General features: G+C 48.7%; 1 protein-coding gene across 1 annotated transcript in view; it reads left to right on the top strand.

The window, feature by feature from the left end:
* The window catches only part of ADAMTS17 (ADAM metallopeptidase with thrombospondin type 1 motif 17), a 335,153-nt gene that overhangs the window by 127,555 nt on the left and 189,042 nt on the right, over positions 1-18,556 (top strand). Inside the window, exon 7 of the mRNA XM_077762416.1 lies at positions 3,874-3,979. Within this exon, the coding sequence (XP_077618542.1) occupies positions 3,874-3,979 (106 nt within the window). The remainder of the gene's footprint in view (positions 1-3,873; positions 3,980-18,556) is intronic.

Genomic DNA, 18,556 nt, shown 5'->3' with positions numbered 1-18,556 from the left:
TTGGGGTGGGTGGGTCTTTCTCACCTCTGCCTCTGCTATAAGTCACCTTGGATAAATGGAATATAACCAAGAACTTTGATTTTCATGGCAAGGGCATACTCATTGTCTTAGGTTTAAGCCATGAGAAAAAGGAAGAAAATTTAAGATTTATGATGACTTCACTGTGTCCTGGAGGTAACTGGTAATGTGGCTGCACATATCCCTTGAGTCTTTTTAGCTTTCGTTTTAAAAACGTTTGGACTTGAACACCTGAAACCTTTATTTTATCCTGTCCACGTCTCTGCAGAAGCCATGTTAAGATATATGAAAACTGTTAAAACCCCTGAAGATTATTCATTGTTGTTGGTCACCAGAGCTTTGGTGAGAGAGGTCCATGGTTTGCCTGGAGGAATCCTAATGTTGAAGAAAAGAGAGTTCTGCACTTGTATCTGGGCCTGGTCAGCCATATAATCAGTGACTGGGCCTCCATTTCCCTGTCTGTAAATTGGGCCAGTAACCATACCTGTCAAATAAGGGAGGGTCATGCGTGCAGAGCAGTGCTTGCCCACAGAAAGGCCCCTGAGAAACGCCACTTGTCTTTCTGCTTTCCTTTTATTCCAGGGAGCTCTGGAATAAAACCATCTGTTTGATGGTTTTAAAATTTCAAAAATAAGTTCTGTGATTTTGTGTGTGTGGAGAATTTTAGGTCCTGAAAAAGCACTACTTTAAGGTCTTGCTGTCTGTGTAAGGAATTCAAGTGACCTGGGAAGGTCCCTCTGGTCCCACACCTTCAGCATCGATGTTACCAGAACTTGGGCTTACAGGCCTCATTTTTTTTTTTTTTTAACAGGAAATCAATGTAGAGAAAAGTGGTATTTCCTCACTTCTTGACAAGTGCCAGTGTGGGGCTGGTGTGATTTTCTAGGTTGTGCCTTTGTGTCCTGAGGTGACAAGGCTCTCTCTGGCCTTCTGCACACCCTCCGCTCCACCTTGCTGTTCTTTCCAGAGAGCATGGAATAGCAATGGCTTTGTTTCCTATGGGAGCTCCTGGCTCAATGACCATTTATTTCCCGAAGCTCTTACTTTCACAACAACCTGGGATTTTCTCCAGACGTTGTTTTGTGACTTCTAAGCACTTACGCACCGTGGGCTCATAAACGCTCAAGGCTCCTGAGCTCCGGATCTGGGACCACCTTCTTTTCCACACTTTGCCTTGCTCGCTTTTATGACCAGGCTGTTCGTGATTGGCTGACGTCATTAAAAGCATTAGACCTTAATCCACCTTTGCGTGAGAACATTTCTTGTAAATAAACCGATCCTTTGTTTTCTAGTTAAAAAAAAAATCATCTGTGCCTTGGAAAAATTAAAATGCGATTATTGGAAGGCTCCTTGCTTAGCTATTTCCCTCATGTCGCGTGTTACCTAATTACAGTGGAAAGTCAGGACTGCCGGCTCTGGGTGCTGAGTGCCGCAGAGGCCAGGGGACGCATTTGTGTGGTATTGAAGTCTGCTGTTTCAGCAGACGCTCTTGGGACAGCAAGCTCAGCACAGCTGGCTTTAGATGCCTCCTTTCCCCATTCACCAGATGACTTCTCCCGGGGGCGTGCACATCTGATTGTTCCAGTTGATTCATTGACACAGGAGGCCACAGCCCGGGCCGGGAGAGCCCTGCTGGGTGTGCATTGGAGTGTGTGCGTGTGTTGTTGCACGCACATACCATCCGTGCTATGTAGAAGCATTCCACCTACTCACTGCTGGACTTGGTGCAGGAACCCACAAAGCATTTTTAAACAAAACCAGAATAATGACCTTGAAGGCACCGAGAAGCCAGAGCATGTCCTTTCTGGTTGTCATTTTTCTCCTTCCAATAGTCTGCATTGCCGGATTATGATGTCCACGTGTGAAAAAAAGCATCTTGAGACCAAATAACATTTCCTTTTTTTCCTTTTTTTTTTTTTTTTTTAATTCTGCAACCTTGGCCAAGCACATTGCATGTTTCCAAACAAAAATAGACATACGCTTTGGTGTCGGCTTCGTGCGCCGAAAGCGAGCCGAGTCCAGGAAAAGCATTTCCCTGCAGAATAGGGGTGTGGGCACTGTACCTCTATGGAGCTCATGGGGGGCAATCAGGAGGAGGGAGGGGGTGCCCCGTGTATGGCTGAGGTCCACCTCAGTTAGAAATTGATGTCAACAAAGAGGAGTGGTTTAGCTTTGGGGGAGCAGGGAAAGAGGCTCATTTTTAATTAATCCCCCCTTACCATTCATTCTCCTTTACCTTCTGCTAACTCCTTCCCTCCCCAACTCTTGTGCCTGCAAGGCCAGTGTCAGCCCCCTGGATACCCTGCGTACATTAGTGAAAAGGCCCCTCTGAATGGGGCAGCATGTAGCTTGGCAGTTGATGGTGTCTTGGGTGGCAAACCGGCGCCTCTTGCTCTGGTGGCCACAGTCCCTCCCAGGGCACAGGGTGTGTGGGCAGAGTCTGGCTGGGAGAGCCTCCGTCCACCCAGTCAGGGGACATCACTGGGCAGCACATGCCTGGCCAACCCACACTCTTTGTGAATGCACAGCAGGAGCAACACTGAGCCTCCTGGGGCATGTGACCCACCAGCCACTCTGTGCCATCAGCCACTCATCCATTTGATGGCATATAGAGGAGTCAGATGCCGCAATGCTTCCAGCCCTCGCTCAGGTTCTGTCCCAAGCCCCGGGGTTGGGGCGGGGTGGGGGGGGGCAGTGCAGGTCCATGAACTCCTCTTTTGTGGAGATAAGCCCTGGGGGCATCTGAGTCAGTAAGGGATGCCCGTCCTGGGTGCAGAGATAGCAGACGCTAACAGGAAGCATGGAGAGCTGCCGTGGGGCAGCAGCAGCCTGCAGACAGGCGGCCAGTACATGCCTCAGCTGTGCCCAGCCTGGCCAGAGGCCCTCCTGTTGTCCACACACACCTTTCTGCCAGAATAACCTTTCTTCCCTAGAAGACTCCCATCTGCCCTCCAGAGGCTGGCAGCCTCCTGTCCCTCACTCACCCCATTCCCCTGTGTCTGTCTTCCTCTCAGTTGGCTGGATTCGGTTCTTCTCAGGGAGGGGCCTAAAGACCCCAATCAGGTATGTGTGCAAATGAGTGAGTTAGTCCTTAGGGGGCATCCTCAGTGATGATTTCCAAGCCCTCAGTCTTCCAGGGTCTTCTCCCTCCCTCTGGGCCCCCGTTTCATTTTCTCCCAAGGGTTCCTGAAACATCTTTCCGAATATTCTGGCCAGCTCTCCCTGGCTTGGTTTCTGTGAGCCCAGCTGCTCCTCTGCTTCCTGCTCACGCCCTGAGAGCATTGGCCCTCCAAGAGCTGGGGCTGGAATGCGGGGAAGAAGGTGCCCAGGGTGCAGAACTTAAGGAGACACTCCCTTCCTCCCTCTCTGGGCGCACAGGTGCAGGGTCAGCTCTGGATAGGGGGATCCTCCTTCAGCTCTGCACACTGGGCGCCTTGCCAGCCTCACCTCATCCCAGCTCTCGGTGTTGAAGTTCGACAGTGTCCCAGCACCAGGTGCCAACCCAACTTACCTTTTCCCTCTGAGCCTGGATTTCCCTCTGCTACCACCATCCTGGGTAATTAGGATTAAATTAGGTAATGTGTGTACACTCAGCACGTTGCCTGACACCTCTTAAATGCTTAGGACATCTGCATGGTGGCTATTATTAATTACTTTTAGGTGAATCTAAAAGCGGTATACACAAGCCCATCTACCACATGAGCTCTGGAATGACAGCTTCAGCCCCGGGGCCACCTCATCATCCCAGTTTGCCCTTCCTCTCTCGATCATGCGTGTTGTTGACTGTATGGACTTGCCCCGCGAGGTCAGGCCTCCCACGTTCTGAAGAGGATGTGTTTTGTGTCTCTGCTGCAGGAATTGCTTACTTAGGAGGTGTGTGCAGTGCTAAGAGGAAATGTGTGCTTGCCGAAGACAATGGTCTCAATTTGGCCTTTACCATCGCTCATGAGCTGGGCCACAAGTAAGTATCAGACTCTCTTGTTCTGCCTCTTCCAATTCCTTTCTGAATATATGTATTTTTTTCACTTGAATTCTGTACATTCTAAAACAGTACTGCTCTAAGCCTTTGCTTCTTTCGTAAAACAGACCTAGGTCAGCAAGCCTGGGTCCCAGCCCTTCAGGGAGCCCCAGTGACTACTGAACAGATGGTCTCTGAGAGTTGAAATGTTAATTTCATGTTCATGTCTATTCTGTAGAGGGAAGAAGTTTTTCTCAGAGTGTGGTCTTCAGTTGCATTTCCTTTCTTGGACCAGCACGATGATCTTTGAGTCACTCTAAGTGTATCATTCAAGTAGTGGGATTTACCTTCACAGATGAAGTCCAGCTGTCTGAAGGTAGAATGTCAGTGTCTTCAGCTACTGCTTTGTACATGGAAATTCTTCCCTCGAGGAGGGGATAGCCATTGGACCCCAGAGCCCAAAGATGTTGTAGAAAAGATCTATTCAGAGGAGGAAACAGAAGGTCAGAGGGGTTGTGTGGCTGGCTTAAGATTGAGATCACCTGCAGGAAGTCTCAGATGGCAGAAAGCCAGCCGACTCCAAAACTGTGGACTGAGGGTTGACTACTTCTTCTGCAATAGGTGTCTGCTTTGTTTTTCTCTGAAGGAAAAATTGTGGTATGACTACATGAGAACTTAAAAAATAAATAAGTAAATCAAGGAAGTTGGAGCATGAAGAACAATTGGAAATTTTATACTGGGTTGACTCAAAGTTAAATGGAAATCTAGTTCTTGAGGGGGGATGTACTGTAAATGTTTCCTAATGATCTATGGGCTTAGCTGCCTGGGACCCTAAATGTGAACTCAAGCTTCTGCTGGAGTAGAATTAGTCTATTAGGAGGAGCACAAAAGCAATTTCCTCTAGGATTAGCCATAGGTATAGCTTGATATATATATATAGATAGATGTGTATTTCTTCTTCCTCTTCCTTTTTTTTTTTTTTTTTTTTGCTTTGTTTTGTTTATATGGTCCCATTCTCCTGTTTTCCACTCCTGTAGATGGGTTTGGCAGTTGACTTTTCTATACCTATTGAGTACCATGATGTGAGTACAATAAGTGATAATAATCCTATGTGTACTTCCTGGGATTAAGGCAGAAATAACATGTCACTGGCCAAAAGATGCCAAATAAACACTTACCACTAAGTACACACATATTTCATCTCAATGGTATTTTTCAAACACTGTTGACAGCATGTTGCCCGTACCTTTTTTACCTATGCTACTGGGAAATAATTTTTAAAACTAATGGTAATCAAATATGTATTCATATTTCTGATTTGTGGGGGAAACAAACAACAACTGTAGCCAAGAGTGGTTGCTGACAGAAAAGTATAAATCAGTACAACTTTGGCAAATGCCATCCCACTATCCAGTGACCCACCCAGCCTGTCATAGTTCCAAGGAACCAACTACCTAATGGTTTTGAGAATGCAGTTGACAAAACGTTTCCCAACATGGGGGTTGTCATGGACTTTTGAAGAGATTTCTGTGAACTGCATTTGGGTCCAGAGCACATGCTAGAGTGCTTTTTGCACTGGCATGTGAACATGCACGTGCTGCACAGAGGCCTTTCTCCTTGGTCAGTAAGAACACAGAGGACCATTTTCTCCCTGATGGCCTGTGCGATCATGCCGGGTCACTGGCGTCTTAGCACAGGTCTGCAGAAATGAATGGTTAGATTTAGTCATACTCCAGTAGCCTTTAGGTACAGTCTGCTTAAATTTCTTGGAGGGCTCTTAATAGCTTGTTATTGAACTCTAATTACCTACAAAAACAAACACCTTATTGTTAATCAAAGCCAATAAATTCTGCTAGCATTTGGCCCTGCCCCTAGTCGGGTGATTACGGTTTTCCCAGAGAAAGTCTGTTGTCTCTGATTATTCACAAGCAATGCGAAGCAGGTCCCCCTGGGAATGAAGCCACATTCTCTCCATCTGCAGACCCTTCTGGTCATCCGGGCTCAGAGCTGCAGACAAGGCTGTGTGGAGGCGAAACAAGAGGGCTCAGCCTGCACTCTCCGTGAAACCACTGGCCAGGCAGCCTCACAGATATGAAGCCTGGAAGCTGTTGCATATTTTGGAATAGAGTGGCGTAATTTAACTCCGTGTTCCTTGAGTATGGGTGAACTAAGGAAAGGATGGTGTTCTCACTGGACCTGAGCCAACTGGTCCATGTTCTTCAAGAAAATTTCTCAGTGAAAGCTTTAGAAAGTGAGAGTACCCTTCTGCATATCCCTAGAAAGTCCCCAGGGGACTCTCACCCACTGGCCCCTAACCATTTAATACTGATAAAGTGAAACTTGTCTTCTGAAGGAGGGGTGCGTGCCTTTGTACATGGGCACACGTAAGCATGGCCCTTCTGTTGTTTACCCAATATGCCTCATATGATGATCTGTGCAAGCAGTTACCCCAGTTCTGAATGTTAGGAGGATATACCTTCCATATGAGCTACATGTTGCATTTATCAGACAACAAGAGTTGCATATGTGAACCTGATTTTCTTTCTGCTTTGGCTGTCAGAAAATGCAAAGCAAATGTCAGGCTCATTTTCGGAGTTATTTTCATCTGAGTCCCAAAATTGTGGTTTTCTCCCCCTTTTTGTGTCTCTTTGTACAAATGGTTATATTTTATGTATTGTAGTTCAGAAATAATTTATTGGTACTATAAACTGGCTCCAATCCAATGTACAATCAGATAGGTTCTAAATTACAAATTAAATGAAAAATTCTTGCCATAGTAATATCAATAATTCTGCTTAGGACAGGAATTAATAATGTATTAGTGATGGTTAAGTCAAATCCAGTCTCATATATTGAGCACCTGTGTTGGATACTGTGCATTCATTATGCTATTGATCAGTTCTGTGGGGTAGGTATTATTTAGCTTTTATAGATTAGAAAACTAGTATTACTTTTAAAAGTTTCTAGTCTCTACTTGAAATGGTTGAGGATCCCCTTTATGGTAATATGCCCCTACATCAGGGCTACTAAAGTAAGGGTCCACGTTCTAAGAGAAGGGTAAATAGGAGACAACTTGTTACATCTCCACAAAACCAAGGCACCTTCAGATTGCTGCCAAACAAGGCAGAAGGGACAGTCAATGGCAGAAGAAAGCCAATGTGTCAGCAAGAAGGGCTTCCCTACAAATCTCAAGTACTGTAGCTGCGACCAACAGCTTTCTGGTTATTACCTGGTAAAGAAGTGGGGTGGAAAGACTCTAGGCCTGGGTTTAGATCAGGACCGAAGGATTTGTAATTTCTGGTGGGAGGTCGAGAATGAGAACCTGGGAGGGGCTTCTCTGTGCTTTCACCAGGAACATGGGCTGGCTCCTCTCAAAGCAGTGATGACCATGACTTTGAGGTTTTCTAGCCTTCATGACCATAGTTGCCTTCTTGCCCATGAAAGACTGCCTGGTAGGCAGCTGTATGTTTACCTAGTGAACGGAAAAGTGGTAGCGTGCATCCGGGAAGGCATCTGTCTCCCTATCTTGCCTGTCATTGCCATATCTTGATTACTTGAGAACCCAGCTGAAAAGGAGGGCCTACTTCATTCTGCAGTGGCCAGGAGAGGGGAGTAGCTCCTGAGTGCTAGAAGATGGCTGTGATGGACCTCTCTTACTCCAGAGAGCTGTAGCTGACACCTGGCATTGGTTACAACTGAAATTGATGAAGTGGGAGTGGGGTGGTATGCCTTGAGAGAGACAGTCCAGCTGGGCCAGTGCTTCCCACATGGTTTCCCCCATGATAGGGTACGTTATGGTAGACCTCAGTGTCCAAGACATTTATTAATATTTGGTGTTCAAGTGGAAGAGAGACAGCTAGAAGCAAGCGTTTGTTTCTCTTTGGGCAAGCTCATGTTTTTGAGGCTCAAACCTGATCAGCCATGGGAAGGACTCTCCACTACCCAGGATTAGAAGCTCAGGTCCATGCCAATGGCCTATGAGAAAAGCAAAATCAAAATCAAGGGACACCCTCACAGATCAAGGAGGAAGTTGGTAGTGGCTTTACTATAATATTAAGTAGGTATAATACATCAGATGATATTGGGCACGCTCAGGTGGTATAGACCTGGGTATATCTACTGGAATTTTAGAATATATTGTTTTTTGTGATTTCGAAGTTTTAGTGTAGAAGGGAAAAGCAAGCGGTCCTATGACAGCTGGTTAGAATGCCTTTTGTTTGAAGGAAAATGGTGTGATTAGGCCCAGGGGAGGCACTTAACGGGCAAGAGCCCTCCCTAGCACTGCTGGAGGCCAGGAGGGCACAGAGCTGAGTCTCACTGGACATTTGGGGCCTGGGGAGACCCAGAAAGCCATGCACGCAGCTCCTCAATCAGGTAAGACAGAGAGCTCTCGGGGAGTGTCTAAACACAGGCCCTTCTAGGTGGGGAGTGGAGGGAGGGGAGGGGAACCACAGAGTGCACACTGGGCCACCCACACACAGGGGGGAAAAAAACAACAGGACATATCTTTAGATGTAGAAACAAAGAGCTTTCTCTTGCAGAAAACAAAACTCGGCTTCTGGTGGATTTAGGAGGCTCTGTTAGTTAAGCCTGAGCCAGATCAGTTCCTGCCTTGAGTCATTCCAAACTACGTGACCCCTCCAAGCCAGGTAAATCTACAGAAAGCTCTCCAGATGGACCCTGAAGCCATACCCCATATTTGGGCTTTTGCTGCCTGTTCTCCGGGTGGGCGTTCTCCCCACCTGCTCTTCCGGGGATTTTTGTCCGACTTCCATATTGCCTTTCTCAGCTCTTTCTGTTCTGGAATTTACCTCACCTCTGGTTGGCCAGCTCAGGTTGTGGCCTCTGCAAAATGTCTGCAGGGCGGCGTGGGGACCTGGTACAGTGACAGCTGGGCCTTGCTGCCCAAGGCGGCGGGATGGGGGTGGGGGGAGCAGCTTCTGAAGCGTTTATAAGTGCCAGGAGCCTGGGCTGCACCTGAAGTCAATTAGAACACTCCCTCTGGGGGTGAAAGAGCTCAGGGAGGCCCTCCAGGAGATTCCCGGTGCATTCCTGGCTCATAAGAGTATGCACAAGCTTCACCCTTGCTTTCTGGCCTCTTCCACCTTCTTGTTTCAGTGTCTGCCCCCTTCTCCAGTCCCTCTGGGCCACCCTCACGTGAGCCACAATCGTGCTTGATATGGTCCTGCTCTCCCTCTCAGTCACCCCGAAGTCCACACCCTTCGCCGCTTCCCTAACATCACACCAGCCATGTGCACTCACGGCTGGGGAGGCGGGAAAGAGAAGCCCAACCATCCTGACAGTGGCTGTATGTAGGCAGGGTTAGTTCTGTTACCTGCCTTCCGACACCTGCTGGGTGACCTCAGTGAAGGCCTGGAACAAAGCGTCAAGCTCTCGATGATGGGAAAAATGTGATGGGCAGAAGCCTGGAAGTGGAGGAAAAGAGGTAGAGAGACAGATGGGGCCCATGGGAGGCTTGTGCCCCATTGAGGACCGAGGTACTGAGTACATGAGTACTCAGAACTGAAGAGAAACGCAGGGCTGAGGTGTAGGGATACAAGTGTCCTGATAAGGAGTGATTGGTGATTTAGCAGCCATGTGTGCACCTGAAGGCATGCGAACAGTTATAAAGGGCTCGGTTGCAGCAGTGTATAGGGCACGGCTGGCTTCTCAGACCTGCTCACAAGCCCATGGCCCCTTACAGCCATGCCCATCCCCCATTTTGGAAGCCCTGTCCTGACTGGCAGAACTTGGAAGGAGTGTTGACGCATGAACAGATCAGGGATTTGGTTCCCCTGTTCAGTCCTTTGAGGACAGGGGAGGTGAGATGCCACCACATGTCCCGAAGTAACAAATGGGATTCTCGGCCTCAGGCTGGTCCCGCGTGAAGTTTGGTCGCCTTCAATAAAGACATTCCTTGAAAAGCTAGATCCAGGCACTCTGGATGTTTCCGGCCAGAATGTGACAGTGTGCAAATGAGTTCAGGGCAGCGGATGTTGGAAGGATGTCTCATTTACACGTGCCTGGGGATGTGCCCGCCTGGCATGCGGCGCAGAATGTCAGCTGAATCCCATCCCTGAGAATCATGGCTTATGGGCAGAGAGGGGGTGAGTATCCAGGGAGGGCTGGGGAGCAGAGGGGAACGGGAGGAGAGAGCTGTTCTGCCAGGAGGGGGTTGGGAGGGGAATGTTCTTATGACTGGAGCCGACACAGTTCAATCTGAAAAGAACGGTCTCGATCGCAGAACAGGAAGTAAGGAAAACCATTATCCAGATGTGTGAAGAGGGGAAATGTTTGTCTGTGATCTGTATTAGGAGGGAGCTGCCCGGTGCAGTGTGGGGGAGACGCACAGTGAATGGAGGCCAGATGTGACCAAGCAGGTCACCTGCCCGCAGACGGCACCNGGGGGGGAGTTGGCGGGGGGGAGGGGTGCTCAGTCTGATAGGCACAGCATAGACATCAGATGGGTCAGCCTTATAAAGAAGGCACAGCAGAAAGAGGAATTCTGGAAATGTCATAACTGCTTAGAAATCCCGGGAGGAGGGGGGAGTATGCTTTTGTTTTAGTTAGAGTTAGGGTGGTTGTGTTCACATAAAGCCCGGGTGGGGGGTGGCAGAATGTGCCCCCAGGAGGTCCACGGGATACCCAGGTGCCTCTGGCCTGGTTCTAGAGCAGGCACGTCCCACACTCGGTTTTCAGACGGGTTCGTCCCAGGTTCTCTGGGTCTTACCTTCTGTCCCCACTCAGCTCCGGCGGCCTCCCCCTCCAGACTGAAGAGTAATCGGTGGCGCGAGCAGTGTTCAGGGCTCTCAGGTTTCACACAGAAGAGTTTGGAGGGATTCCTGAGTACGATTTCCTCGGCGTTTGGCCCCTGGATCAAAGTCAGTGTGTGAGCATCCGTGGGGCGCGGCTGTCTTATCCAAATTCCAGAGCTGTACAGAGCATTCAGGCCTCATTGCCTTTTATTTTATCATTTTCCATAAATTTGCTGCTGGAAGCTGTGGGGTCTTTGACATTAATTTACAAGCCACCCTTCTCCTCACGTCTTCACCGAACTGGAGTGACCTGTGACTTCACAGGACATGGTGCTGGAGGCTCTCTGCAAGGCAGGCCTGCACCCTGCACAGCTTCTGTGAGCCCACTCAGTCAGGCCCTGAGTATATCTCTCATAAAAGCAGAACTTCCTTCTGGCCCCTTCCAGACATGCGATTTTGAATGGGAGGTGCAGTGTCTAGAGGAGCAAAGGCATGTTGTAACCGATGGTTGGATTCATGTGGCTTTTCTGCCCTGAGCTAGGATTTCTCACTGCGCAGCCTTAACAGGAATTGCACAGAAGTTACTGGGATGTCCTCTGCAGTCTTGCCCTTGATGCAGAGTCAAATGTAGGGACAGAACACTTGTTTCAGTTGCTTGACAAGCTCAGAGCCACTGTCCTTAAGAGGACCTTGACCACAGCTTTCCCAGATCTGCCCAGGCCAAGCCTGGGAGGGGAACACAAAGGAAAAGCATTAAAAGCTCTTTTGCAAGCAGAAGATGTGGTCCTACCTGCACCCAGAGCAGCCAGTCCACGCCACTATCGGCTGGACGTTATCACTGTGATGAAAAATCCAGCCAGATGTGGGACGTCCACTGCCCCCAGAGCAGAGGGAGGAGGCTACAGAAGCTGTTCGAGGGTCTGTCTCTGTGCCAGGCATTCTTTGCACTTAATTGTCAGGTGGATTTCCTTACCTAAGAGGCTGTGGTCCAGGAGGGTGCTGGAGAAGGGAGGAAACTTGACTTTGGCTGAAGAACCAGATTCCGAAATCCCTTCCTAACTTCCTTATGTTACAGACTATTTCGGGAATTGGATGAGATCCAGTTTTCTTGCTAGATTGCCACAGCTTCCGGTAGCTTCACCTAAGTGGCTTTTTCCCGGTTCTCAGAACAAGAACGGACATCCACAGTCCTCTTAGCTTCATTTTGCCGATGGAGAGTTACTTCACTTCCCATGCTTCTATGTGGCCAATCAGAGATGTCGAGTAAGGCCCTTTGCTCACATGAACAAGTGTGTGCTGAGGCCCAGCCCTCCTGACATGGGTCTCCTGATAACTGGATTTACCCACCTTTACCTGGAAGGACACCCTCTGCTCACATGGCTAGGGTTTTATAAGGATCATGGAAGGTGGCAGGGGTATATGATAGAAATTTCTCTATAGACAGAGTGTTCTGTTAGGGGCTGATTATTTGTGACCTCTGAAAATTCATAGGTTGACATCTAACCTCCATTCTGATTCTATTAGCAGGTGCTTAGGTCATGAGGGTGGAGCCCCTGTGAATGAGATAAGCGTCCTTATAGGAAGGGACCCGAGAGCTACTTACCTCTATTTCTGCCATGTGAGGATGCAGAGTATGCAGCCATTTGCAGCCTAAAAAGGGCCCTCACTAATCTTGGACTTCCAGCCTCTACAACTGTGAGAAATTTCCATTATTGATAAGCTGCCCAACTTAGGGGATTTTGTTAGAGCAGCCCAAGCTGGCTAAGAGATGCCCTCCATTCTCCCAAGGTGTTTGGATTCATGCCTGTAGTCCTTGTTTGTCTACTGCCCACTGCTGATGGAAAATTCCAAACTAAAGACCTGAGGGCAGCTGCACATTCTCTAAGACCCTGGGAACTTTGCCACCAGCATTGTCAACAGCACGTTCTAGGAAAAAGCCCTTCTCATTCTTGTCCATTTGCAGGCACAGTGGGTGTAGTAGTGGTTTTGCCAGATGGTGGCGTCAGAAAGGACCAGCAGAAAGGGGCTCTTTCTTTCTCAAGAAAGAGCCATGAAATCATGCATCTTGTTCCTGACATCCAAGCAGAGCACAAAAGTTGCCAAGGGCCAATGTGAGGATCCAGGAACGGCCTCTCTTGGGGGAAAAAAAAAACATAAATAGATGGATATGGAAGGAGGGCCGTTATAATTTTCTTAGCAAGTCACTGGAAGCATTACAAAGACATCGTCTTGTTAATCATAGCCACACTTCCGTGGTGTTGAGAGGGGGCAGGTGTTAAGTAAGCCCGGTGATTCGCTGATGCTCACTTACGATTATTATCAGGAGAGAGAATAGAAAGGAGGTGGCTTGGCCGGTTTTCAACTGAGCCAGGACCCATCTTGGGGTTGGCAGGGCCCCTGAGATAATGATTCTGCAGGGCGAGGTGGGTGCATAGCCACTGGGAGGTGTCGCACACTCGGACCCTGGGATGTGTCACTTGGGGGGCCAAGCCTGTGCCTGCACCATGGCCACAACTCCCCCCACCCCCTGCCCAGCTTCCAACTGGGTAGACTGTTAAAGAGAAGGAGGGAGGGTAAGAAAGTCATGGTCTTTGCAAGTCAAACTTGATAACAGTGTCCCTACAATGAGGATGTAGCAGGTCCAGTGGGACACCTACCATGAGGCAGCTTTAAACACACTGAGGACAGACTACAGGAACGCTGCGCATTTCTGAGAGGCACATGCAGGGTGGTTCCTGGTCAGAGGAGCCTTCCTGACAGGAGCATACATGCATCCTTGGGTAAGTGACACCTAATGAACTGACATTTGGCTGTGTGGGCAGCCCCGCGGGGGGGGGGGGGGGGGGGTTGGGAGCACATGCGTTACTTATTCATCTTTGCTGCACATGTTCTGTGATTGCCAAGTGGAGGCAGAAACTGCTCCATCTGCAGGAGGGAAAGAGAGGCCAGCTTGCTGTCGGCTGTCTGGTCCAAGTAGAGCTTGGTTTTGTCAACAGAGCAAGCTCCCAGAAACCCCACTCCTTTCCTTCCCCCTGTCAATCCCAACCTGAACTGTCCTTCCTGACTTGACAGTTGTCACCTAAAAGCTCCCTATGCCATGCCCAGTCCAGAATCTGGCAGAGAAGTGTGAGGCAGCCCCACCATGAGGATACTGCCCCAGGAACAGGCTGGAGAAACCCCTAGAAGTGCATCTAGCCAGCGCTTTGCTCTTCAGAGTGAGGGCTGAGCCCCAGCAGCATCGCACCACCTGAGAGCCAGCTAGAGATGTGGGGATCGCGTGTACCTGGGTTATTCCTGCACGTGAGACTGTTGAACAGGGTGGTTACAACACATCAGAGTGTTAGCCCTGTCTGCCGACCCCTTCCTAGTAGGTGCTGCTTCTAGCTGGATGCTGTACCCGCCAGCTGGCCGGGAAGGGAAAATGTGTGTGTGTTTCATTTGTACGTATTTCCCCATGGGGCAGTTTTTCAAATAGCCTTCTTGACCTGGTTTTGGAATTTCTTCTGTGATCCTTCCTTTCCACCCATGCTTTGTTTACCGCCCCTGCCGTGCCAGCCCACTCCGAGGGCTCTTCTGCTGGCTTCCAGAGCTGGATTCCAGGTTCCCACTCAGCTTTCTCTGGAGCTTGGACCCCAGCTTTCTTTGAAGACATGGTTGGAACGGCCACCACCCATCCTGTCTGTTGAGAGAGACCCCACTCCAGTCTAAATATTTAACTTGATGCATCATAAAATCTGGTAAATTTCTGGCTAACCTCCAGAACGTCCAACTCTTGGGTAGCAACAGACCTCTGGGGGAATGCACTGGTCAACCTGAGTTTGGTCTGCTCACGGAATGGGGGGTTTACCTTGTAAAGATGGAAGGAAGAGGCAGGACTGAAACCCTGAACAGGAAGGTCAAACTCTCCCTAAAAGCTCCAAGGCAGTGAGTGATCTTTGACATGCTCAAAGGGCAGATGAAGGTCCTTAGACTTGGAAATGCTGGCACTCCTGTCTTGCCCCTTCCCATTCAGGTTTTCCTTGGTTTCAGTGGCAGAAGCAGATGCCTGAGTGCCTGTCCTTGTCTCAAGGACGGCTTCTTCCCAACCTTGCCACCAGTGATGCATGTGTGAAGAGTCCATCCCATGGCTGTCCTGTTGGTGAAATTACACAGGTGGCAGTTATTAAAGGCATCATTTTCTCTCTCCACATTTTCCATGTGATCACTCAGTCCTAGAAGACCTTTAGAAGACCAGTACTTTGTGGAATGCTGGAATCCAAAGGTTTAGAGCGAGCCCTAAAGCCCAGGACCCTGGTCCCTTCTTGCTGCAAGACAGGTTGAATCATGTATCCTGAGAAGTCGGTCCACCCCGGGGGCTTGAGCCTGGAGACCACCTGGCATCAGTCTTTGGTACTTACTGTTCTCTGGTCCTTGTTTTACATACAGCAACTCCTACAAAGTGATTATAAAATTCATTTCTTCATGAAAGATGACTCACTGTGGTGGTTGTTTACCCAAGTGGAAAGAAAGTTAAAGAGCCTCCCCTTCCCCGTATGCCCAACACATACAAAAGCAATCATAATTCCAAACTTGGGGATTTGCAGTGTGTTATAAAGACACCCCTTTTGAAAACAAAGGGCACTTTGTGTTTTGAAGAGCCAGACCCTGCAGGATACTACCTGTTGTAACTTATTTGCCTCTATTGCTGGACATACTCATGACCTGACTGCCTGCTGCCTCCCACCCAGTTTTCATACACCCTGAGATTGTACATATACGTTGTTCTCCGAGGAGCTGAAGACCCAGATAATGGAGGATGTGATAGGAGATGGACCAGCTGCTTCACGTGATTTCGCTCTCTTGGCTCAGACCGAAGGAACTAGTTTGCAGATGAGCATGCCAGCCCACTTTGATAATTGTGCAGAAGCAATAGAGGAGAAGCAAGGTGTGCCAAAGACTGAAATAGGCAAATGTCATCTTGCAAAAGGGAAATGAGACAAATGGTATGCATTTTAGACTTCTGTTATTAAGATTGTTTGCAGGAAAGATTCCCAAATGGCTCATCAGACAGAATTTGTGAGTGTTCAGAGTTAAAAGCGGCAATCCTAGAAGTCAGGCAAGAATCTGTGGATAACAAGCTATACCCAAAACAGATTCTGCAGAGGCAGGGAATGTAAATTTCACCAAGGTTTCTGCAAAACTCTTAACATTCCAAGTGAGAAGTCTGGGGAACTGCAGGCAGGGTACTCCTGCCAATGAACTTGTCACTGCTGGACAGCCTTACTCAAGGCATGGTTAGTAGAGAGGTGTGTGCCTGGAGAGAAGCGTCCTGTCGTGGCGCTCCCTGATTTCACATTTCGGTCACGACCTGTGTGCAGAGAGGGGTGGCATGCTCACTGGTCATAGAGGTGGCACAAAGATGGGAGGGAGAACAGTGTGTAAAAATTGAGAGTATACAAAGTCCATGACTGCCTTGGAAAAGTGGCCAACGTAGCAGTGCATGGTCGCGTTTCATTTGCACCCACTTCTCTACTACTGTGATTATTTACATTTTCTAAATAGGAAATGTAAATAATTTTTACATTTTTCTAGAGAGGAAAATGAGGCCTAGGGACCTTCCAATGGTAAGTGGCAGAATGCGGCTTCAAGCCCTTTGTCGGTGTTCAAGTCTGTGCACTAACCATATGCCTTACAGCTTTCCAGATGGTATTTAATTTGAGTTAAGCCCCAGATGAACCAGACATAATGCACGGGATGGTAGAAACATGGCCCAATGGCAGCATGTTTGAAAAGGTTCTAGTCACTGCCAACAAACACGTCTGTCTTTGCTTCCTCGTTGGACTCCACTGACAGACATTACTAATTGATCCCAGGACCCTTTTCCACTGAGTCCCAGCTCATAATACTTCCTAATTCTGTAGGCAGCCATTGCCCATAGATTAAGCTCACCACAAGAGATGAAACAGATCTCCTCTATGTAAGGGGTTATGGTTAGCTACATGCTTACAAAACCAGGGCATCCTTAGACCATATTAACATGAACCTCATCTCCAGAAATGAAGGAGGCTGTTGGAACTCCTCTCTGCCCTTCAGAAGTTAAGTGGTGGTCGGAGACTTGCATTCAGTGTTAGGTGATATGTTTTAAGAAGGATATCAGGAGCCAGGACCATGTCCACCTGCAAGGGAGGAGGATGATGAAGGAAATAGCTGGAAGAACAGAGCGTGTTTGTGATGAAGAGGTGTGGGCAGGGACAGCAGTGCTGAGGGGGCCACATGAGAGGCTGCCGGGACACAAGAGAGCTCTGCATGGCCCCCGGGGCAGAGCTGAGCCGGTGTGCTGAAGACACAGGGAAAGAGGCTTCAACCAGTGTAAGGAAGAAAGTTCTTAAAATTCGAGCTCTCTAGAAACTTGTGAGGAAGTGCTGATTTCCTCATGCTGGTATTTTCATAGAGCTGGCCCTCCAGCCTGGGGGTTGAAGGAGCGATTCTTGGAATATGACGATGGTTGAACTGATCTCTGATCTCACATTAGACTCTCCCGTGGTTGATTCTGTGACCCTCGGACGACATAGGAGACAAAAGGAACCAGGATGGGGTGGTGCACGGACCCCAGGGCCAAGCTTACAGCGCATCTATACCCCCGTTAAACGGTAGCAAATCTCGCGGTTTAGTAAACAAGCTTGTTTTCAGTATTTTTACATCTGTTCATTCATTTGATCCTCCCAACCATCCCAGGGGTAAAGTACTGTCATTCTCCCCATTTTGTAGGCAGGGAAACTGAGGCAGAGAGAGGTTAAGCAACTCACCACAGTCCTGAAGCTTATAGGTGGTGGAATCCAAATTTGAACAGGGAGGCCAGACCTTGGAGCCCACGCTGCTAGCCCTGGTTCCCCAGCCTTGCACAGGGCCTTTGCACCCTCACTGCTCTCACAGGCCACTGGTTTCACTTGAGAAAATTGCCATCATGTTAGGGTGCTTTTGGAACTAAGATAGTTTGTAATAGGGTATTTTTTGCGGAGTATGGAATATCAAGTGCAGAGAGGTCAGCAGGTGAGGATAAAAGTCTCCTCAGAGGTTCTGCCCAGATGTGCAGTCCAAGCCTGCAGCTTTTTAAAAAAAATTTTAAGAGACAGAGCACAGATGGGGGAGGGGGGGAGAGAGGGATAGACACAGAATCCAAAGCAGGCTACAGGCTGAGCTGTCAGCACAGAGCCCCATGCAGGGCTCAGACTCACAAACCGCGAGATCATGACCTGAGCCGAAGTCCGATGCTTAACCAACTGAGCCACCCAGGTGCCCCATGCCTGCAGCTTTAATTCAGGCTTTCATGGTATAAATCCTGAAGGGAGCTTTGTCACAGGTGAAGCAAGTCACCACCCCTTTGTTGCCNGAACTCACAAACTGCAAGATCATGGCCTGAGCCGAAGTCCGATGCTTAACCAACTGAGCCACCCAGGTGCCCCATGCCTGCAGCTTTAATTCAGGCTTTCATGGTATAAATCCTGAAGGGAGCTTTGTCACAGGTGAAGCAAGTCACCACCCCTTTGTTGCCCCCCCCCACACCAGTTTCCCCATCTGTATAATGGGCATGCTGATTTCTTTCCTTCCTCACAGCATGGTCAGGAGGATGAAAAGGGACAGTGGTGACTCCTGGTACTGGAATGAGATGGTGCAGACTCACTCGTCCATACTCCTGTCCTTTCAATACAACCAAATACCTTGGAAATCAGTCCACAGACAAGCAATTAAAAGGCTATGAAAGCCGAATCTTAGTGCTTGAGGAGTATACACAGAGTGAGTTCCTGGGCTTTTTGTTTTTGTTTTTGTTTTTTTTTTGCCTCCCACA

This window comes from Crocuta crocuta, unplaced genomic scaffold (genome assembly GCF_008692635.1).
Source record: "Crocuta crocuta isolate KB4526 unplaced genomic scaffold, BGI_CrCroc_1.0 scaffold93, whole genome shotgun sequence".
Taxonomy (NCBI): domain Eukaryota; kingdom Metazoa; phylum Chordata; class Mammalia; order Carnivora; family Hyaenidae; genus Crocuta; species Crocuta crocuta.
Note: the sequence above shows the minus strand (reverse complement) of the source record. Positions and strands in the feature narration are given on the sequence as shown.